General features: G+C 31.9%; 1 protein-coding gene and 1 long non-coding RNA gene across 2 annotated transcripts in view; both read left to right on the forward strand.

The window, feature by feature from the left end:
• LOC107449499 (rhoGEF domain-containing protein gxcJ) overlaps positions 1-25,180 on the forward strand; it is a gene marked incomplete in the record, with an annotated part of 107,274 nt that overhangs the window by 70,092 nt on the left and 12,002 nt on the right. Inside the window, 3 exon segments of the mRNA XM_071188164.1 lie at positions 16,981-17,135; positions 18,986-19,199; positions 23,218-23,399. Coding sequence (XP_071044265.1) covers positions 16,981-17,135; positions 18,986-19,199; positions 23,218-23,399 — 551 coding nt within the window.
• Positions 1-25,180, forward strand: part of LOC139427221 (uncharacterized) — a 423,254-nt gene that overhangs the window by 34,099 nt on the left and 363,975 nt on the right. The window lies entirely within an intron of this gene.

The following is a 25,180-nucleotide window of genomic DNA, read 5'->3' on the forward strand; positions in this document are numbered from 1 at the left end:
TATATATATATATATTAAAGAATATATGTAAAATATTTTTCAACATATTTATATTTATCAGAAAAGGAATTTAGTTCTACAAACTTTGAAACAGGCATCAAAATCAGAGTCATAACAAAATCTTCAAAAAAGTTTCAAACATTCATTATGGGATCAGCATTATAGTTATACACTAACATCTGTTAAAATTTTAATTCTTTAGTTGAAATTTTTAAGAACAGCTCCAATTAGCTTTAATGATTTTCCAAATCACTAATACTTATCATTGAGGTTAAAATTGCAAAAACAAACCAAATTTCCGAATTTTTTAATTGTGTGAATCAATCCAGCACAAAAACAAAAAAGTGACTTACAACAAAACTCACTAATAATAGTATTATGTACAACATAAAATTTAGGACTTTAAAGGAAACAAATACACGTTCGTGAAAAAATACTGTCTTTATAAATGTAGGTAGGACTTTAAATATATTTTTGAAAAATTAAGTGTCCAAAAATAAGAGAAAAATTTTATAAATGTTAAGGAAATTTGCTACTTAACCAACCTTGCAGTTTAAATCTAAAGATTGAAAACATAACTAAATCAGTTGAGTTTTTTTTTTCTTAAATACTGACTTATCTTATGCCATCTGAAGTTTGAAAGCTTGTATCGGATTTTAATTGGTAATTGATTATGTGAAAAGGGTGGTAATGCAGAATCAGAGAAAATTTATCACTTTTTCTGATCATAAAAGAGATCTGCCGTTATACATTACGCCTGAAATTCAGGTTAGAAATTGCCAAAATAATAATAATGATAACGAAAATAAAATCATTAATAAAGAAAAAGAAAAAAATTCTAAATCACATTGCATTGGTGTTAAATAAAATAAAGTTTTGGACATAAATGTAAACAAGAAAAATAAAATTGTCAAAATTGTAAGCAAAATAAATTTAGAAAAGGAATATGAATAGAGAAGAGAGTGGAGTTAAAAATTTGAATAGAAAGACTGAAAATAATTTTTCAAATATTCTCGAAACTGAATATGATAATAGAACGTTACATTTTCAAAATCATGTTGACAGAAAATCACAAATCCAAAAATAATGAAATGATTTCAGGAAATTTTAAGAAAGGACAGTTAAAATTGAACCTCTAAGGGTACGACTTCTCAACAACAAGAGTACAAACAAACTATTAAATTCCTTGACACCAGTAAAAAAGATGAAAATTACTATTTAGCCATTACTCCTTATAGAAACTCTCATATATAAATAGTGTGTTATTTGGATGAATCTAATATGACCCTGATGAATGAATGAATCCTGCGTGGAAGAATACTTCAAGTATCTTTCCAGGAATGCGCACAAAACATAAATTTTGCAACTAATTATTTCATTATGTAGTTGTTGTGGCTTATCCTCCAATGCCTGAAGAAGTCAGGCAAAGTCCATCAGACCATTGACCCTAAGAAAATCGAGGACCAGAAGAGGGGATAAGTATATGTTCTCGCTGGAAAATCCCAAACAGTCCAGGATGTGTACGGGAGAGGCCTGCTCAGTTTGACATTTGGAGCAGACCTCCAAGATTCTCCTGCCTTCGAAAAACGAGAGACTTTTTGCGTGACCGCTTGCTAATCTGGAAATTTTGGTTTTAGAAGCTCTGTCACAATTGCGGGCGAATGAGGAACCTGGCTCTTCTTTATTATATTATTGTTTTTCCTAATATTTTTGAAGATCATTTAAATCACCTTAAGAGAGTTTTTGAACTATGTAGTTTAGAAAACTTAAAAGTTTCTAAATATTCTTTTTTGTAAAGTAGAATTCAATTTTAGGATAAACAATTATGCAAAAACTTTATTTTTTTCAATGTCCACCGGTGTTTACATTTTTTTCGTTAATTTAGGCACTTATAGGACAATTTGTTGGCCTCTCTTTCAGGGGCACCATATTAGGTGGGCCAATGTTCTCCCACAGTAAGGACAGATAATGCAGAGAACATCTATGCCTTGCCCGGGATTCGAACCCAGAACCTTTCTGAAACAAGGGCAGTTCCCCAACCCCTACACAGGCCGGTCGGCACTAAGCAAAAACTAGAACCTATTTAAACATTCTTATGAAGAAAAATTCTTTAATTTGCAAAACTGAAATATATAATCCTAAAATACAATGTCTTGTTGTGTCTGTCTTGGGAGTTAATTTAAAAAAGCTGTGATAGATTAAATTACGAGGTGTTGGATATGGTTAGCAGACTTGTTGCCACTGGTTTGGCATAAAACAATTTTTAACGTCATTCAGCGATGGAAAAAAAAATGCGTGTATTTTCCCAAAGAATTTAAAGTAAAATGCGTTTAATTTTTTATGAATTACAAGCTAAATTAAAAAAAGGAATTATCTCATGCATGAAAACTATTTATTTAGTAAGAAAAAAGTTCGATAAATCCAAACTTATTGATGGATGTGCTTTAATGAAGAGAAAAATAGTTTAATTTGAAAATTTTGATTTGAAAAGAAATTATTTAAGAAATTACTAATTCGAAAAGAAATTATTTAAGAAATTATTAATTCGAAAAGAAATTATTTAAGCTGTCTGAAAAACGAAATATTTTTAACATTAATATTCTACCTTGAAATTAGATTTATGTATCTTAAAACATTTAAAATATTACCTGCAGCTGAATTTTGTATATTATACCGAAATTCACAATAATCTTTCGGGTAAAATTTTTGATTTACGAAGGGAAAAAAATCTTCTTTTTAGTAAAATATTTTCGAAAACTTCGTGAGAAGAAAAAAGGAAAAAAAGTTTTTATTTTCAATATATTTGTTGATTAAAATCTGAAATGTCCTATAATTTCGATTTTCTAAAGCAGCTTAAGAATACTCTTCTATGTCGTTTTCATTCATATTTCGACTTTAAAGAATGTTTATAAATTGCTAAAACCGCTTTGAAATATACAGGGTGGTTATAAAGTTCCGATTTCAAAAATCAATAATTTTAAAACTATTCGTCAGAATGACCTGATATTTTAGCATAAAAATCGTAAGGCAATGGAAGTTTGTTTGGCTGAGGAAAAAATAATTACAAAATCTACCCACAGATGACGCTGTCAGGGTAATGACAGGGGAAAGACCAAAAATGATTCGTTACACACAGAGATGTTGTTAGCCAAAAGAAAGCAATAGAGTTCAGGGATTTACTAAAAATTTATTAGCGAAAAGACGAGAGAACGTGTTTACAGTGACAGCAATGAACGAATGAATGGTGTATGAATGGGTTCGCCCTATAAACGGGTTGTGAAGAGTTTGTGACTTAAGTTGTATTCTTTGAACATAGATGGCGCCACTAAAAAACAAAAAAAAAACATTATTTGCTTTAAATTCGCTTAGTTTCACCAAACAGGCTTGCTGATATTGACAAGTGGCATTAGAAACAACAAGAACACGGTGATAATGCCAAAAAAAGAAGAAAAGAGCTTCATGGAACAAGCATCTTACTGATCATTATGGCATAAGTTGTTCGATGTGCCCTTCGCTTTAAACAACATTCTCCAGGTACTCTCAAAGTCAGAAATCACACACCGGTTTAAGTCGGGGGAACGTGTGGCTTTGTTAGACCACAGAATGTTCCATGGCCATTCGTTGTCTACTCCTATCTGAACAAACAATCGTAGTGCAAAAGATTCATGTGCTTCCAGGTCAGTGGGTGGCAACTGCACTACTGATTTCAGTATCATTGCTCATCTGTTCCTGTAATGCTGCAGCAGAAAATTGTTTTCCTTCCTCTACGTCACGTCAAATAAACCGACCTCTTTGATTTTTAGCAATAATTTTTCGCAGACCGTTTGTGATTATCCGACCCGACTTTATGGATTATAATGTCTGAAACTTCCGAATAGCTGTCTCATCCATAGTACACTCATCGTTCTTATAAAAAAGGTTCAAAAGCAGAGCGTGGTCCTTCATAGTCAGAGTCATGATGAAGCATGCGAGCAAAGAGCTGATGCTCTGCATTTTTATGGCAGAGTAATTTGCATACCTCCAGACTTAACATTGACAGCGCCATCTATCGACAGATTTTGGAACCATTTTTCACTATGTTTGGAACTATTTTTAACTTCGCCAAACAAAATTCCATTGCCTCACGATTGTTCTGCTAAAATATCAGGTCACTCTGAGGAGTAGTTTTAAAATTATCGGTTTTTTAAACCGAAACTTTAATTATAAACCTCCTGTACTTGGATCTATATGCATGTTATCATAAAATACTAAATGAAAGATCAAGGTTCTGATTTAAACTTGAAAGCAAATATTACTGCAAAAATGAATTGAGAAAAGTAGATATTTTCAAAAATTATAAGATACTAGTTCGGATTGTTTTTTACTAACTCCAGTAGTATCATACTGCCTGGAGGACTGATAAAGCCTTAGCTAGGCTGTAGTGCTAATGAAGAGCAACTTTATTTATTAGCGTCTCCCTTGGACCCTGAAATGAACACGATGGGTCACCTCTTAGAAGTAATTCTGTGAGTTAATTTTCCTGATTTGTCAGAGGGAAAAAAACTTGTTTTGTAGACTTTCTAATGTGTACATTATTATTAGATACTAAACAGAATGGTGACCTACCAGTTAAAAGAAACGTTATATGCCTTTCTTCCCTTGACTGAACTCAACTGTGAGAAGAAATATGCCTTTAATCTTCTTTGTTTAATTCTCATAAATAAACTGGTGATAGACTCTATTTGGCAGTATATTTTTATACATGTGTAAAATACAAAACCCAGCATAATTTCAGATAGAAAACTTAATTTTAGATTAATTTTTTCTGACAAATTTATGCCAATTCTGCAACCAGCAGTTTTGAGAGGTAGTTAAACAGTTGCCTGTTTAGAATTTTTTTTATAAATATCTTTGTTTTCATACAATTGGCGTTAAAGGAATTTTTTAGTGTCATACAAATCAGTTTTCATCACTTTAAACTGTAATAAAATTAGATTTAAAGAAAAAAACCTAAAAACTGAGAAACGTGTAGTTTTAAATTGCTTACTCAAAGTCATAAATATCATTTTACTGCTTTAAAGTTTTGAGTAAAATTTCATGAAGTTCTAAAAATCATCGAGGGCTATTTATCCTTATTTACTAAAACGACCCCTCTATTTTCTATTTTTTATAAACATATTGTGTTGTCTAAAAATACTATATTATCAAAAGTTTATGATCAAAAATATCGAGAAAACACAAATTAAAAACTTCACGTAAAATCCAAAATGGTGAGGATAGAAGAAGCCATTTAAGGCCGTTGGCACCTTGCAAGGGAAGTGAAATGTCGAAATGGAGGAAGAATGTGGAAGAAACACTTGTAACATGGCCCCTGGTAGTCAGTTAAAGTTTAAAATCCCTGGAAAGTTGGGACAGTTGATACTTCACAGTGCGGGGTCGACAGGCTTTGAATGGTTAATGAGACCCTTCCATTTATTGCCCAGGTTTTTATTTTTGCCAAGTCATCGCTATGTTACGTTCTCAAAACAGTTAGCTACTATATTGGAATGCTTTAAATGGCTGATAAGGCCCTTCCATTTATTACCCAGGCTTTTCTTTGGCAAGTAATTGCTATGTTACGTTCTCGAAACAGTTAGCTACTATGTAAGAATACCATGAAAATTTATACGAAAGGAATCACAAATAGGACAATCACAAAAGGAATCACAATCTCTCTATATTGTATTAAAATATTGTAAGCGCTGCCGCTGTTCTGGGCGTTCTACTTCACATTACAATTTTCTTTGATGCGGAAAAACAATAAGACTTAAAATAAAGATGGTTGTGTAGAAAATGCAAAAGGAGTACGACAGGAAAAAAATGTTAAAGCAGCCTGTATATTGCAAAAGTAACGGAAAACAGTTGCCCAAAGACTTAATGCTGGCGGCCTATAGGTTAGACACCCTGTAGTCTGCTTCCCTTTGACCGCGAATCACAAAACCGTCAAGCATGGTGCCGAAAACACTTGTCTTGGACAGAGGATGATTGTGGCAGGTTCTTTTAAGTGATTGTTCGTGATTAAGTCTGGACAGCGACTCGAGACGTGTTCTCATCTGGAGAGAATTCGGGAGTCGATATAGACCATTGTTGAAAAGGACCACTATAGTCGAGGGACCGACTTTCGTGTGTTAGATAGAGGGACTCTGACTGGGACGAGATTCTGGTACCCTATTTGAAACTTTTCGGCGGAGCATATGAACCAAATTTCAACCTTATTCATACACCAGTTCAGACAGGGCTTAATTGGTGGGCGACTGCTTCTATTTGTAGGATATTCAACGATTGGAGTGACCTACTATATCCCCTGACATTAATCCCATCGAACACGTATAGGTTGACCTTGGATCCTCAATTGCAGCTCCAACGACCATCGATGAGCTCAAGCGTGCCTCGATGCAAGAGTGAGTGATATTGATAAGGACACTGATAAGGACGTGAGAGTTGTGTAACTATTAGAGGCAATCAGGCTATTAGACATATTTTTTCGATGACTGTTGACGGGGTGTCGGTCAGCTAATGTGCCGGATAAGTGACCAGCTTCCTTATTCAGGGTATAGCTTGTGGTCATTTTTGTATTCCCATATATTGGTCTTATGTGGAATGATATTTTGATCTGGTTCAATTTTATTTGCTTTATTAGTTTTTTTATTGCAAAAGAAACCATTTCCCCCTTCAATTGCTTTCACCAGTCCACTTAAATCAATCTATTAATGTAAGTAATAGCTTATTCTAAGATTATTTTTTAAAAAAAAATACAGTCTAGTTAAAATTACTTTTTAGTTAAATACTAATATCAATCGAAATTGTGATATTTTGAGCGAATACAAAATGATCACAGCATTATTAAACCCTATGGAGTCGAATGCGTCTATTATCGTAACTGATAACATATTTCAAGATGACTTTATATAATATATGTATGAAAAAGCTATATTCTCTGAAGACTCTTACTGGCTATTAAAGAATATTACTTTTTTCGTATCAAAAAGATCTATAAACTCTGTATAAAAAATCCGCACACAATTTCCTTAGATGGAATGAATAATCTAAAAAAAAAAGAAGGAAGGAAATATCATGCGTCATTTTTTTTTCCTTTGCTAATCTTTCTAAATAAATTTTTATGAACGGTTTGAATTATAATAAGATATAATAGTATGCAAAATAAGAAACATTTGTGTAATCATAAAAAAATCATTGATATACTATATTAGTTACGTTAACATTTACATACGAGGGTTGTAAATTAAATAGTGGCAACTTAACCTTGAAACTCACAAAAGGGCGCGCATGCGTAAATAGGGTATGGGTGCGGTGAGGTGGCGCTGTTGTCGATGTGTAGAGTGCAAAAAACAGTCGATTTGCTTAGAAGGGTAGTTGTTGCGTGGCGTTAAAGTGAGGAGTTTCGTTTCCATCGCTCTAAAGCATGTTGTGAAAAGGCTTAATGACGAAAAAAGACGAGATGCTTGAATCCATCGTGCTACTGTCCTATATGGTAAAGCATTTGCTCCAAAGGCTTCCACTAATCCTCGATAGCATTCTGTTGCATTTTTGCCACGGGCAACCTCGATTGTAAGCCACGACCGCTGATCACCTTTTGAAAACATGCTTTAGAGCGATGGAAACGAAACTCCTCACTTTAACGCCACAAAACAACTACCCTTCTAAGCTAATCGACTTTTTTTTGCACTCTACACATCGACAACAGCCCCACCTCACAGCTCCCATATCTAATTTGCGCATACCCGTCCTTCTGTGAGTTTAAAGGTTAAGTTGCCACTATTTAATTTACAACCCTCGTATTTAGAAGAAAAATCTTATAGTTTTTTTTTCTTTTAATGGCGGTCACTTGGGTCTATTTCCCCTTGGCCTCGGAAATGCCAGAATTACTACTCTCTTATCGTTGCCCAGTGGGCAAGCCACCTGGCTAAGCCACGGCGGTGGAATAGCGTCGCCCACGTCATACTACCACAAACCCGTTTATAGGGTGGGTTACATTCACACAGAAGAAAGGACATAGAACACAGAGAGAGAGAAAGTTACATCCATGTCTACGGTGGGATTCAAACCTACAACCACTGGCCCCGTAGTCCAGTATATTCGATTACCGGTTTTAACTTGATGTCCAGTGCTAGATTGTTTTAGAAGAATAGACGGCTAGTGAGCAATGCTGCTTTCACGTGTCCCTCACACCGTTGGTAATGAAACTTTCGAGCCTTAACCTCCAGCATCTTTCTGACCTACTATGTTCTATTACGAGAATGTTTTATCCTTTTTTTATTTATTTATTTTTTTTATTTTACAAGTATCGCGTTTGTCTGTTAAAATAAAAGTATACAATAATCTAATTTTGACATTTCAAAGAATATTATTTTTAAAATTACATAAATTATTTTACAATCGTAATTAATAGTTTATAATTTTTTTTTATTTCGTTATTTATATGGCAATCTTAATGATTTTTAATATAAATATTATTGTTACCGTTTTTCCTTGCTTTTCAAAAACTATATAATATTTTTTTCTTAAGTAAAACAGTTTAAGCGTCTTAAAGAACACCCCGATAATATCAGGATTAATGTATTACAAAGATATAATTTTAATAAAAAATAATCCTGGATCCCTGTAGGGAGAATAATCCCTATCTTAAGAAAGGAAAAATCTCGAGTTATAATTAATGACCTTACTCCCCTTGATTAAAGATTAATGTGATTTTAATGAGTTGAGCTAACAGAGCACTGGAGTAGGTTCTCTCTTGACAGCTAATTAAGTTCACACTCATTACATCCGGTAGCAATTTGACATGACAGCTGGGCGAATGGACTACTGTGCGATCCGCCTCAAACCATAGCCACTGATAAAATAAAACCAGTCGAGATCACTAAGAGCTTACAGTGACATCACTCACAGTAGTTTTGACTTATTTCAAATATTTGTCATTAAACAACAACTTTGCTTGACCGTCGGTTATACCATTCTTTCTGTAGTATTATTTTATAGTTTTTAATAATGGCCTATGCCTGTACCGAGATATAAGTGTAATTATAAAAATTATTATTTTGAAAACAAGTAAAAGAAACAACATGGTTTTATTTTTGAAAGAAATAAAAGTTAAATGACAGTGTTGATTGACAGCTGAATGTTATTTATTCTCAACGATAGCCTACTTTTATAGGATTTAAATTTTATAAATATTCATACTTGAATGCCGACAACTTCATGTGATGATAATAATCATAATAAATGATAGTAATAACAATAAAAAGAAGAAGGAATTTAAGTCGTAGTTAAGTATTTATATGTTTTTGGGTAATGCGTTTAAATTAATTTTGATGAAACTCATGCTTCATGTGGCAGGATTTTTTTCTTACACAGATGAATTGCCTTTGTTTATCTTATAAGGAAGTCTTAAATAATTTGATACTATATTAAGATTAATTATATTAAATTTTGTAAGTTAATTTTAAGGTGTCACATTAACCAAATATAGGCAAAAGTAAGGAGAAAAACAATTCATTTCTTACATAGAAGTTTCATATCCAGAAATAGTCTACCTAGACTTCCTTCTTTCTTAATGTTGTTTGGCAAAAAGACAGTGATTTTTACAGCAAAAACAAAACTTTTTCCAGTGCATGATTTTTATGTATATCCATGCCATTTGAATCCTTAGGGATTTTTTTTTCTCTTGATCTTGAAGTTAGAACTTTAAAGTAATTATTTTTTAACTTAATATACTTCATAAAATTGTGTTTTGAATAAGCGTTCTAAAAATTAATAAAATTTTAATAATACATATTTTTACAGCATGATGTATTTGTGCAATTGATATGTTTTAATTTTTGTTTCCAATTTCGTCCAAATTNAAAATGCTAAAAAAAATTATAAAATGCAGTATCTTGCAGCTTTTAAGATTTAAAAACTAAAAATTTAATTGGTCATTTAATTAAAGTTAATTGAGTCATATAATTAAAGTGTGCACGTAATTCAATTAAAAGGGTGTTTGTTTTGATTATATTAACAAAAATAATAATAATAATTGTCCTGAGGGTATTTTGACCCCTTAATCCTTGAGGAGTTAAAAACAAATTTGTATATTTTAGATTTGGATGAGTTCTAAAATTTTATTTGTTAGAAATTTTTCTGATATTTTTATGTACAGTACGCAAAAAAAAAATTTTAAAAAATATATTAACCTTATTTACCTCTGTTCTAATGAGTTGATTTTCACGTACTAAATGTCCATCTTTATGATTCCTGGGGGTGAACTCAATTATGCTAATTACTTAATTAAGTGACGAAATCGGATGCAAAAGAGAACTTCCTCTGAATAAACAACACTTTTTTTTAACATACTTCTGGGAAATATGTAAATCTGCCTTCCAACGCAATCTGGGAAAGATGGTCCCCAAATTCCCAAATTTCGGACCCCTTAGTAGTAATTTCCCTTTTTGTGTTTTTAGTCATATTTTTGAAACTAATTGAGCTAACTGTAAGAAAGTAACTTTAGAGAAAGGTTAATGTTGAAAAAATTTGCTTAAAAAAGTTGTTAATACAGTCAAACCCCGCTATAGTGAACACGGTTTATAGTGAACTCCCGATATAGTGAACGAAATGTTCGATCCGGTGCCTTGCTATACACGTATAATGTTATTTTTTGTGGATATAGTGAACTAAAAAAGTGAGGAAGTTGGATATAATGAACTTTTTTCTGTCTTTGAGTGAATTTTTTCTTCATATTTTAAAAATAATTTTGAAATGTGTACTTCAAAATAAATACTTATGCTGATTTTTAAGACCATCCATAAGAGTGGAATGTAGCGATAAGCATTTTTTCTGGTTTGCTTCTTTTATCTCACTTTTCCATTCCTAAACAAAGGCCAACCCAGGCAGATGTATGGACAAATTTTTCCCTGCATCAGCTAAAGATCACTAACTTTTTTTGTACGCAAAACGAAGAGTAATAAAAATAAAAGCAAGTTAACACATTTTTTGTTCTTACGTATTATTTTTCAGTTATTTTTGTATTTCATTTTATTGGTCATTTATTTAAATAATGTATAATAAAAAGGAGTTAAGAATCGTTAGTTAAAACTGTTTGCTGAACGGATATAGTGAACTCCCGGATATAGTGAACAGAAATTTCGGTCCCTTGGAGGTTCACTATAGCGGGGTTTGACTGTATTATTTCTGCACCTAAGCACAGTTCCAAAAAAAAATATTGTTATACCAGGAAAATGTTGGATATGCCTTATTTGGTTAAACAGCAAATACTTAAAAAAAATAGAAAATTGTGAAAAGATTACAAATAATTTTATTTAAAATTAAGTGATTTAATATTAAAACTAAGCAAAAAATTTACGTCACTTCAGCTTCAACAGAAAACACGATGTCCAACTTCGCTTCCATTTCAAGTTTTGGTTGGGGGAGGTGTCGTTGGTGACGCCGCAGGACTAACCCTGTCTGTTAGAATAGAGTATGGTTATAATAAGGTTGCTTTTCAAAGGCTCCATCGTAATATTTTTTTTCTTTTTATTTCCAATGAGCTGCACAATCGGTCTTGCCGATAAGCGGACCTAGTGCGTTCTCCAGAGGTGGTATCCACTCTTTCAGGACCACCACAATGGGTGAGATACCGTTGGTCATGTTAATTTGGACGTCCAGTTTCTGCCACACTAGATGGCAGCACCGAGACTCTATTTGGATGCTAAAGTGCACTAGGAATTTAATTTTGCCGGAGATGCCATGAGTCAATAAGGCACTCCAGGGATCTTTTAACATGCCGCTTAATCATACAACATGGCTACTGAGGATTTTCTGCATCCCGAAAATCCGGTGTCTGGGCTGGGGATCGAACCCGCAGACTTGGGCTCAGAAGACCGACGACAAACCAACTGCGCCACCCAGCTAGTCCATCGTAAGATAAAATTATGTTTTTTGCGAATAATATGCTATTTTTATAACTACTGTGACTTCGCAATATATGTTTTTTTTTTTACATAAACTGAAAATGAAAAAAAAGCTTAGTTTATTTTTAAAAATAATAAATACTATTTTAAAATTTTACAATGTTGTAGGTAAAAATACTTTTCTAAATCATTTTGCCTTGTTTTTTTACGTCATTTTCAAAATTAACCTATAAATAAATAAAATTGTTAGACTAATATAATTTTTGAAAATAATTAAACATATATAACTCTTTCATATTATTTTGATGCTTTTCGAATAATTTATATTTAAAAAAAATTTACTTGTTATATTTTTGTCTGATTTGTTGAAAATTGTCACTCACATGTTTAATAAAATTAAACCACTAAAATTTTAGCACACAATAATGTAAATTGGAATTAATTGTAACTTTAGAGTCCTACTATACATTAAGTAAATAGTTTTGAATTTAAAAAGCATTGCTTAATGGTTTTAAATTTTTTTTTTTCAAGTCTGTTATCATTGTAAAAAAATTTTCAACTATTGTTTTATTATAAAGCACTGTAAAACGTAATTAAAGATTTACCTCTGATATTTGCTCTTGTATTTGATAAAGAGAAATTATATTAATCTTTTACAATCTTAATAATAATGGCCGGGATATGCTGGTTGGCAGGGCTCAGGACTCACGTTCGTGGGAACGAGAGTTCGCATCCAGTAAGCCAAAGAATCCCCGTGTAGTAAATGGTGACTGATGCACATTAAATCTGTCCGGTCACAAAGTCCTCCATGTTCCTATAACAAATTAAACCCCTGGGGATACTGAATTGGAGATTGATCAATCTCTGTTTCAGGTCACAATTACTATCTGTGGATGAATGAATAGGTCCATCCTATGAAAGGGTGTGACGTATGGGTGTGGCAGAAGTCGAATTCTTGGCCGTAGATGACACCAATTGAAGCAAGGGCAATAGCAGCCCTTGCTTTAATGGCTTACGATGACAACAACAACAATATTAATAATACATCGATTTGAATTTTATAAGAAAAATTATCAATGTTAACAGACATGACGTAAAGTAAAAGAAATTACATCTTTTAAAATATAATAAAGTGTTATATTTAATTTATCTTTCAAAATAATAAACAGAGTCCTTGCACCAGGTATATCCATACCCATTAAGACTTCTTGGTCACCTGCTCGCTTAATAACAGCCTTCTCAATCTGTAGCCTTCTCAGCCGTGACCAGTCTCATAAAATGATCACGATTTATATTTAAAATTGCTCATAGCTATGATTTTGTTTAAAAGGGGGAAAAAATTGATATTTCACTGTGGGACCATCCGAAAGTGTCGATTCTGGTGGGATTTAAAGTTGATCTAATATTTGTTAAAATTGAGTCTAAATCGCAGCTGGCTCATGATCATTTTAACACTATGAAATTTCATGGGGGGGGGGGAACTAGATTCTCTCTCTCTCGCTTTTTTTTTTCTTTTTTTCTTAAATGCAAAATTCTAATTCATGAAAAAACTTGTTTTCTTGAACCTCCAAGATGATTTACTTGAATTTCTGTGGCAAGTTTGCAAACTTAACATTTTGAAATGCTGAAAGCTTTCTTAACAATTTTAGTATACATGATATTGCTGTCTAATGTTGAAATTGTAATCTGCTCATATCAGTTTTGAATTTTGTTATCAGTTCAGAAATGCTAGTCTTCATTATTTTTTTCAATATAGCATGCACTCTTTTCTTTTTGTCCATACTAGCTTTGATCATCTAATTTATTGGACTAAGTTTACCATTTTATTTCATTGCTGGCTTCATTAAAACTTGTATGAATTCATAACATTTGTAAGTAATATGTATATTGTCCGCTGTTTGTAATACAAAATAAAATGGACTAAGCCAAATTAATACATGCATAAAATGGACTAAGTCTTGTAAACGCGTTAAATTCTGTAAACTTTCACATAAACGTTAACTGATTGTTTAAATTTCACGAATCTTCTGTTTATTATTATTTAAAATAATGTAAGTAGGTCTAACCAACCCCCTGAAAAGAAATTCTGATCTTGACCATCTATCACGGAAAAAAGTGACCACTTGTATTAAAATAAACAACGCAATTAGAGCCTGAGTTTTTAAATGAAGAAGAATTAGTCCTTAAATGCTGGCTGCTGTTAGTCGTTTATTACAGCAATCGACGAACACTGTTATTGACTACAGATAATTACTACTATGTAATTAATTGCTTTTAATCACCATAACAAGAAATTATGATCTCTAGATACGTGTAGTCATGATTACATAGCAAAACAAAGGTTACAGGTAATCATGATTGCAGGGAATCAAAATTTATGATTATATGCAATCATAGTTACAGCGAATCAAAATATATGATAAGGAAATATCAGGATTAAAAGTAATCATGCATGTACTACAAGGAACAATATTTAAAGTTAAAAGCAATCAAATAAGTAATGATTACATGTCAACTTGATCACAGCTAATAAAAAAATTTGAGATTAAGTTATAACAATTAGCAGTAATTATAATCTGAAAAGTAATAGTAATCATGAGTAAGAGTAACTATAACTTGCGATAACAGTACGAATTCTGGTTATCAAATCTATGTAAGATACGACTAACAGTGTACGTAAATACATGCAATGTAAGTACCGTGCGGAACACCCTGAATAACTTTTGAACCTAATGATCTGATTTTCACGAACTAAGACTCAATCTTAATTGTTTAAAAGGATATGTAAATTATCCTTACATATGTTAATTAATTAGTGCAAACAATGTTTTAAATTACGAAAGACACAAAAACGAACTTTCTCTGAATACCTTTTTTTTCTTCCTCTTTCTTTTTTATTTTTTTTATTTTTTATTTTAATGATTTGGATTCTTGGCCCTTAAAATATGGTAAGTTGCCACAGTCTGGGAAATATGGTCCCATTAGTTTGGTTAAGAGAACAGTCGAAAATTTGGACACCTTAATATTAAGTTGTCCAAAGCGGGCACCTTAGTTGCTTATTTTTGCGTATTTCAACAGATTTCATGAACTTTTTAAGCGAATTCAAAATTTTGCAAAGAATTATAAAATTTGTTTGCCCGAAAATAATTCCTCGCAAGAAATACGTATTAATATTTTTTTTTTTTATTTAATATTTTTCTTATTATTTTTTCATTTTATTTAATATTTTTTTATTATTTTTTCATTTTACTTAATATTTTTTCATTTTATTTAATATTTTTTCATTTTATTAAATATTTTTTTATTTTAATATTTTTTTATTTTATTTTATTTAATTTTGAATAGTAAGGGATAAAACATTTTATCTAGTTCTTATAAACGCAATTTTATGTAACAAAATATAGAATTTAAACGTAATCGGTTAAATATTTTCTGAGTAATCAAATCATAAAAAAATCGTACATTTAAAATTCGATTTCTTGAGAACTATTTTATTAATTTCGGTTGAATTTTGTTTTTTTACCATTATATGGTGAAATGCAAAATTTGATCATTGAATTTTTAAACCTTACTATTCAAATTTTCTCGACTTTCAAGAAATAGAATTTTAAAATATAATTATTAAAAATTATATTTTTATGGAACTATCGTTTGATGAACGAATTGTATTATTGTGTGCAAAAAATTTTTAATTCGCTTAAAAAGTTTTTGATATTTTCGTTTAAAGTCTAAACAAAAGTGTATTTAAATTTCAAAAGCTCTTTCTTGATACTTTTAAATAAGTATCAATTAAGATTGAAACAAAAATAACTAAATGGCAACCTGTTAAATCAAATGAAATAAATCGAATAAAAATTTTGGGAAGCTTTATATGCTCTAAAAAGTTCCTAAAAAAAGGGGGGGGAGTTATTCAATTTTGCTATTAACATTGTGATGCAAAGTATTTTCAATTACAATTTTCGAAACCATCCTATTTCATCTTATTATTGGTCATATCAGACTACTTGGTTAATTTTGTACTCAACCTTGAAGATCAAGCGTCGGGACCTTCGTTTGTTGTCAAACCCATGAAGAGGAATGTTGGGTTAGCCCGAAGGTTGGTGGGATCAATCAGCCATCGCTCTAATTCAACATTCTATTAAATTAGCTTATCTTAAATACAATAAGATATCTTTAAAATTTTTGCCATGATTGAGAAGGAAAGAAGAAAGTTGAGTTAACCCGGAGGTTGGTGGGATCGAGCAGTCATTGCTCTAATCCAACAGTCTATTATATTATACCTTAAATACAATAAACACATCTTTAAAATTTCTGCCATAATTGAGAAGGAAAGAAGAAAGTTGGGTTAGCCCGGAGGTAGGTGGGATCGATCAGTCATCGCTCTAATCCAACAGTCTATTATATTATACCTTAAATACAATAAATATATCTTTAAAATTTCCGCCATAATTGAAGAGGGAAAGAAGAAAGTTGGGTTAGCCCGGAGGTTGGTGGGATCGATCAGTTTTCGCACTAATCCAACAGTCTATTATATTATACCTTAAATACAATAAATATATCTTTAAAATTTCTGCCATAATTGAGAAGGAAAGAAGAGAGTTGGGTTAGCCCGGAGGTAGGTGGGATCGATCAGTCATCGCTCTAATCCAACAGTCTATTATATTATACCTTAAATACAATAAATATATCTTTAAAATTTCTGCCATAATTGAGAAGGAAAGAAGAAAGTTGGGTTAGCCCGGAGGTTGGTGAGATCGATCAGTTTCCGTACTAATCCAACAGTCCATTATATTATAACTTAAATACAATAAATATATCTTTAAAATTTCTGCCATAATTGAGAAGGAAAGAAGAAAGTTGGGTTAGCCCGGAGATTGGTGAGATCGATCAGTCATCGCTCCAATCCAACAGCCTATGAAATTAGCATACCATAAATACAATAAAAATATCTTTGAAATTTTTGTCATGATTGTTCTTTTTTTTCTCCTTAAGATGAATTGCTATAAATATCATTTGAAATATTTCAGAATATATATTAATTTTAGAATTTATTTTTCAGAGACAGACGAACAAATCCATGCATTGATACGGTCTTCATCTTTTGAAAATATCAAGGATCAAAATCCTTTTTTGTTTTGTGGAAGAAATAGTCGGTCATTACCTGACTCACCCACCCAACTAAACTTTTCTTTTGATTTTCCCTCGGAAGAAAAGGTAACTATTAAAACTATTATTATTTTGTTAATTCTTATGATTCAAAATAATTCTATTAATATTACTTCATTCGGCCCCTTTTGTTAATAAAGGTGTTTATTTAAAATTGAATTGCAATGCTCAAGTTAAGAAATTTCCATTTGTAAAGTAAAATACTTCTTAATAAAATTGACAGAAAATGAAAAACATTGTGGAATAATTTTTAGAACATAAAAATGGATGTTAAGCAAACTATAGATAGTTAATTTGGTGGCCAATTGAGTGGATTTCAAGAAATTAGATTAAGAGAAAATATACTTTATGTTTTCCTCCTTTTTAATTCTGTTTTTCAATTTTTAGTTCACCGTTTTTATCATTCCTTATTTTTTATCACCTCTGAATTGAAATAAATGATCTCCCTTTTTAGAAAAATTCCAAAATCATGCCTATCATGCTTAATTTCACTACAGTATAGGAGTATTTTCTCAATATATTTTTTTACAGTATTCACTACAGTATAGGAGTATCTTCTCAATATACAGTTTAAAATTCTTAGGTTTCACTCAAGTTCAGGATCATTGGCAGGTTGGGTGACCACTTTGATCAACCTGCGAAAGGATTGACAGTTTCTCGTTATGCTGTAAAGTGCTCGACTTTGAGCCCAGGTCGTCGGACTAGCAAAGCCATACCCTCTGCAGAGGATCAAATTTTTAATGGCATCGTCCTCGGGAATATTTCCCTGGCAGTCGCCAATAGCCCATTGTGCGTCCCTTTGTTGTCAAGCTTACTGTGGGAGGTTTTTTGTGCTTTCCTCTCCATGTAAAGCAAATGCTGATTTGCTCCATCAAAAAGTCTACCACGAAAGCAAACTTTTTTACTCCCAAAACTTGATCCAGGAGTTCCACTACCTTCTAGAATTACAAGGCTACGGAGTTGAACATTGGTAGTCGTAAACTCAAAATTATGTCAGCTGTTCAAAGACAGTTATAAAATTGCCCTTTGTGCAGTTCTAGTTCTGCGTAAATAAATTACGTCTACTACCACCTAGGTTTTGCTAACAATGTTCATTTGTTAAGAATATTTTACTATTTCGCCATTTCACACCCAGTTTTATGACCTGATTGGTTAGTTTTTAGCGGGAGAATATATTTCACCAATCAGGTTCTCATTCTCTCTTGACAACAATCGAGGATACATGAATCGCATGCAGTGTGAATGGCTTTTAAACCATTTATTGGGGTAGGCAGGTGGCATAAAGAACCTTTTCTCCCTGGATGCGATTTTTTTCGCATACGAACGGAATCTGATTGGCGGGTTTTTTATGGGTAAATATTTTCCACCAATCTGGTTCTCATTCACCTGCGAAAAAATCGCATTCAGTGAGAACAGTTAATTAATGGTGAAAAAGAATAAAGAGGCTTCCGGGTGATTATTTCTGATTGATTTTTCGCCAGAATCTAGAATTTACGCCATCGTTAAAATTTTGAGGAATTGTATTTATTTGTTACAAAGTTATTCCTTTACAAACTACTGTTTTTCTAACTTTTTTAACATTTAGAATGATTACGAGTAGAAAAAAATTTTATTTCGATGATGAAGCAAATATATAACCAAAATAAGTGATTCAATAGCACTCAAAGATAAAATTTCATAAATTTTTTGTAATCGATTATCTAAAACATTTTTAGTTCAATTTAGGTCTCGAAATATGAGGGTTTTAGGGTCTATTCTGATTTTAGTAAGCTTGTGGTTCTTTACACATCACTTGTTATTGGGGGAAGGGTTGTTAGGATTCAAATTTTTTTTTTCCCCTGGTAAAATTGTTACTATTTACCATCTGATACAATGTTAAATTTTCTTGTTTTTTCCAGGTTCCTTCTTCGTGTAAATCTACATTTTATGTTCCTATAGAAGACCTTGCAAAAAATGAATCTTGTGAGAGTCTTACTATGATGCTGCCATCTACCGATCTGAATGAAAAAGAATCCAAAGAAAATCGTGACACTGATGATGGTAATTTAGAAAACAATTACGAAAATTTAGATCCAATTTATGAAGAACTGAATGATATTTCCAGTACAAAACGTAAGTAAATTACATAGTTCATTATTAGACTGTTATGCCTGTTACTGCTATTGACCTCCACCATTATTTTCGAAAATGTTAAATTATTAATTTTATTTACTGATTATATAACTCGTAATTATTTTATTATAAATATATTACTTTACATGTAATTTTATATAATTTAGTTTATTTACTAATTGATAATATAATAACTTAGTTACTTTATTTAAATCAATTCATAAAAGTTTTTTTATTGCATTAAAAGAGTTGTTTTCAAAAAACACTTTAATTTTGTAAGAAATTCTTTTTTTAAAATAAATTCGTTTGAGATGATATTTAAATATTTTTAAAGCTTCATAACATAAAAAGAAGAAAAATTGCATTGATAAGTTTTTTCATTAGAATATTGTCTTTAAGTACTTCTTTCGAATTTACTGATTTTATTTTATGTTAAAAATTAATTATAATAATAAAGGGTGCAAGCTTGATTAAAAATATACAAGAATCGAGAAAGGGAGATGACACATATCTCTTTTAATAATAATAATAGATACTAAGAGTAGAATTAAAATATAAGATAATTTATTCAGAATAGTGAAGTCTTGGGACTAAAACAAGAGGAAAGAATCTTTCTTTTTTTAATTTTAAATTCTCATATGAAAGTAAAAACTAATTCTTACGAAAAATTTATTTCCGCTGGCACTATTGATGATTGAATCGGCTTGTGCATCACAAAACCTTTGGAAAAACTTTTAACCATCATTAGCGTGTGGATAGCCACAGGCATAGGAAATATGTTATTCTCTCTGTCTTGATTTTCAAACTGATTGAGATTTGGAAACTATATGAAACTGCATCATTGACATTTTTAAAAATATTTTTGACAATCTAAAAGTATAACAAAAGTAGAAAGCAACACATCTAAAAAGAGGAAAGCTACCAAAGAATATATTGGGAGTACAAATTAGCTCGGTCCATTTTTTTGTGGTCAAAAATGAATTTACTTCAGAGCAAAATGAATGAACAGATTAATCAAAGTACTGTCCATCGCTGGCTTCTACTTTTTCCCACTTCTCAGGCAATTTTCGAATTCCATCTCGAAAAAATGTCTCGTGTTTTGAGGCGATCCAAGTTAGGAGCCAATTTTCGATTCATGCGAAAAAAGTGAACTGTTGACCTGACAAATCATGCTGTATCCGTCTGAATAACCAGTAATCAGAAGGAGCAATGTCCACGGAATACAGCGGGTGTGGTGAAATATCCCACTTGAGCTTTTCCAAATAATACCGTTATTATGCAGAAGAATAACTTTGCCATGTCCTTGCTCGTATTACGGCCGTTTTTCTCGTAATGCACGGCTCAAACAAATCAATTGTAGCCTATACCGATCACCCGTAATGGAATCACCAGATTGTAGCAGCTCATAGTATACAACACCATTCACCATTCTTGAAACGTCGAAACCATTCCCTACATGATTTATCAGTTGAAGCATTGTTACCACAAACTTCTACAAGCATTCGATGCTCTTCAACTGCACTTTTCTTCCAATTAAAGCAGAAACATAAAACCTCCCGCAAATGCTGCTTCGTTACCGCAAAATTTGACGTATTCAACAAAGTAAAAAACAGGGTGTTTGTATGAAACTTAAAGCGATATAAACTGCATATTATTGACAGATGCTTAACCTCTCTGAAACCACCGAAACCAGCTGTCACTATATAACATTCATAACAGCAGAGCCATCTTTTGAAAACGGACCGAACTAATTTGTATTCCCAATAGAAATCCGTAACTAACGTGGGGTGCTGCGTGCGATACTCTGTCTTGATTTTCAAACTGATCGAGATTTGGAAATTATATGAAACTGCCTCGTTGAAATTTTTAAAAATATTTTTGACAAATTAGAAGAATAACGAAAGGTGAAAATGGTACATCTAAGAAGAAGGCTACCAAAGAATATAGAAATAGTAACTAATGCTGGGTGCAGAAATACAGAAGAGCGTCATATGTCCTAAACAGAGTGACAGTCACCTACAATTCTACACGCACGCTTTCCTTCTATCTCAAAATATATGTTAGCAGATTTAATCAACATTCATAATCTAAATTAGTTCTCAATCTTTGCACAGTACTCTTTATAAATAGTGCAAACATGCAGTGAAATCAATAAACATATACTCCCCAGTAATAGTAAGGAGGCGGAAAATCCGTCTCTAAAACCTCTGCTGCTGTGCCCCTAAGCGTTGCTTTTTCCTTTACACACAGGGACCTTAATATGCCTTGGAGGGCAGATTTACATTATGTCTATCGAAACTAGCCTTCTTATCCTTTGTATATTCTTTGTTCGAGCTTTGTATTTAGCTTTAATTATTTTTTTTAAAAAAAAAGAAACATTATTGAGGTACACAATAAATGAAATTTTCAACAGTATAAATTGAATTAATTTCAGTTTAAAGCATTTTATGAAAATGGAATTTTTAGCTGTTTAAAAAAATATTGAAAATAAATTTAAATGAAGAAAAATAACTATTAAACTTAAAAAAAGGAACACATATTTTGATTATTTATTTTATAGACATTTTTTTTAATTGAAATTTTGTTAATTAAGTTAGATGAATAAATATTGAAACGATATACTTTTCTGCCTACTTAAATTTTAAAAATTATTTTTAATATTCTAGAAGCCATTTTATTAGACTGTTTCTTATTTCGCTTTGAAAAGAAGAAAAAATTATAATCCAAACAAATTAGAATTACCTTAATGCTAGCATTTAACATTCACTTATATAAATAAATAATCCCAAGAAACAGTAGCTGTATGATATTACTTGATTAAAAAACTTCATTCGCTCAAAAAATTCATCGAAGGTAAATAATGGTCAACATGTTTCAAGTTCTTCCAAAGCAGGGGCCCATTTTAAAAATTTGCCAGACGTGAATGAAAAAAAACCAAAGTGTTTTGATAAACAAAACGTAAAGTTGCCAACGAAAAATGGAAAAACAAAAGATAAGAAACCAAACGAGAAAAACTACAGTAGCTGAAAGAGAAAAAAGATAAAAAAGAGAACAAGAAAACCACAGTGACCGAGAGGGGCAAATCACGGTAAAATACATTTCCACGTGCTATGAAGAGAGGGTACAAAACATGACAGAGAATGCGTACAAGAGATGCTATATACATTTCTATTTCTTAATGATGAAAAAGTTATTTATATTTCATTTTATTTTTGGCCATAGATTATACGAAAGACCACCTAGGATAAAAAAAAAAATAGATAGTCCTGTCATTTCATAGAAAATTCAAGATGTTTCACCTTTATTGAACGGTAGCATGGAAATAAATAGAGATTTAAATGGTTTCATTTTGATTTTTGTTATTCATTTATTCAATGTCGGTAGGAAAATATTTGTTTAGAAAGCTCAAATATGTTTAAAATCTGCTTCTGGATATTTTTTCTTGAAATTAAGGAAATAAAAGAAAATTGTGGTCGCTATATTGGAATAAACGATTCAGTTCGGACGTTTTATTGAACACTTGAATAACATTGTATCCCAAACGAGACTAATAAAGAGCGTAGACTGCAAATGTTTCTTTGTAATTTAGTCTCCTAATTGAGTTATTATTTAAAAGTATTTTATAATCATTTAGATTTAGGTTTGACATCATTAGAAAGAGCATCAAATATCAACATTTCAAGCTTTATGAATACCAAATTTTTATTTTCGAAACTTTAGAATAACTTGATTAAAAAGATATGTTCCTTAGTAATTTAAATTCCTAATAGAGTTATTATTTATTAGAATTTTATCATCATTTAAATTTGGATTTAACATCACTAGAATCGAAACAAAAATCTTCTTTCTTTCAGGAATATTCTAAAATCTATTTTCTGAACTTCATGAATTCCAAATTTTTATTTTAAGTTATAAGAATTCCAAATTTTTATTTCAAATTAACATGTTTAAAAATGTATGTTTCTTTGTCATTTATCTTGATTGAGTTATTATCTTAAAGTATTTTATTATCATTTAGATTTAGGTCTAACATCATTAGAATCAAATCAAAAGTCATTCTTTGAAGGAGCATCAAAAATCGATATTTTAAGCTACTTGGAGGATGCTAAAGAGCGTGGAATATCCGAAGGTCTCTCTGAAGATGTTATCATTGAAGATGAAGAAGAAGACAAAGTTATGAGCGGTGAAGAAGATGAAAAGGTTTAATTTTCTCTGCATTATGAAATTGAAGGAATGTTAACACATTCGCTGCTAGTCAACATAGATATAGGCCATTTACTTATTGTAACAAATATGATTGAAAAGTGGTAAAAAAATATTATTCGTATCAAACTAATTACTAATACTTAGGCAGTTTCTGATTTTAAAAAATATTTTGATTTTGTGACAGTATTACAGCTTAAATTCTCTCCATAATTAGATGGTGCATGATGTGTAAAACTAAAAACAAAATACCTAATAAGTGACAAAATGCATTATTTTTGTTTTTGTTGTTCATTTACGTCGCACTAGAGCTGCACAATGGGCTATTGGCGACGGTCTGGGAAACATCTCTGAGGATGATCCGAAGACATGCCATCACAATTTTGATCCTCTGCGGAGGGGATGGTTCCCCCGCTTCGGTAGCCCGACGACCTGCGCGCGAAGCATTATTTTTGCATGATACTTTATCAGTAACTATTATTTGACACGCTCCGCGATGGCTCAGGGGATAGAGAGTTCCCCGTCCTATGAGGTGAAACATGTTCGAATCCCAGCGATGGCAGGTTGATACGAATTCCGCACCCAGGCTTGCACCGACCACAGTTCTCACTTGAAAATATCCTCAGTGGTAGACGGGTCATGGATTAGAATCCCCTTGCTGTCTGGCTAATCGTGGGTGGTTCTCGTGGTCTTCCTCTCCATGAAACGCAAATGCGGGTTAGTTCCATTAAAATGTCCTCCACGAAGGCATATTTATCCCAATTCTTGATCCAGGAGATCCCTTGTCTTCTGGATTGGGTTCAAAAATACAAGGCTATGGACTTGAACATTAGTAGTCGTAAACCGAAAAAAACTGGATCGGTTGTTCAACGACGGTTACATAAAAAAAGAAAAATATTTCATACTAATGAATTATAAGTTATTTAGAATTATCTATAAACTATCATTCACATTATATATTTTTTTCAATGAATACATAAGCTAAAAATTCAGAATACCATAATTTCACAACTTGCTTCTAACCTTTATTCCATGCCAATACCATTAGTTACACCTAAAAGTAATGCCAAATAAAGCGGTGTGAACGCGTGACTGGCTACTGAAAAAATAGACAAGGTAAATGATGGCTTCTATCGTCATCCTCTCCTTCTGGCGGATTCGAAACATTCTTTTAAACTGAACCCTTATCATAGCGCCCCCCGAAGAACGTAAAGTGACGCATGTTTTTTGTCAAATTTTTACACAAAAAAATTTCATTTAACTAGCTGCTGGTTTGGATCGAATGTAATCGAATGGCTTGATGCAATAGAATAATTAATTTTCACTTCAAAGCCAGCTAAGACGTAATATAAACTGCTGTTTGTAGAAAATGCAACACCATGAAAGAATCATCAGAATCAAATGAAATTTAATGCAGAAACGACTTGTACTGATACAAATAAATGATGAAATTTTCAAAACAAAAGAAACAAATTAAGCGTCCGAAATCAGTATTTGGTGCAGCCACCACGCGCTGCAATAAGTGCTGCTATACGACGTGGCATGGAGTCAAACAGATGTTGAATATCTGCTTGAGGAAGAGAATTCCATATCGCTTGTATGCGCAACCAAAGTTCGTCTTTGGAAACTGCAGGACGCGGATCACGAGTGAGACGCCGACCAACCATATCCCACACGTGCTCAATAGGCGACATATCCGGCGAATAAGCAGGCCAAGGAAGAAGTTGCATGCGTTGTGCTGAACAGAAGTCTCTAACAGTCCGCGCAACATGTGGGCG

The sequence above is a fragment of the Parasteatoda tepidariorum genome, chromosome X2 (assembly GCF_043381705.1).
Source record: "Parasteatoda tepidariorum isolate YZ-2023 chromosome X2, CAS_Ptep_4.0, whole genome shotgun sequence".
In the NCBI taxonomy this organism is placed as follows: Eukaryota; Metazoa; Arthropoda; class Arachnida; order Araneae; family Theridiidae; genus Parasteatoda; species Parasteatoda tepidariorum.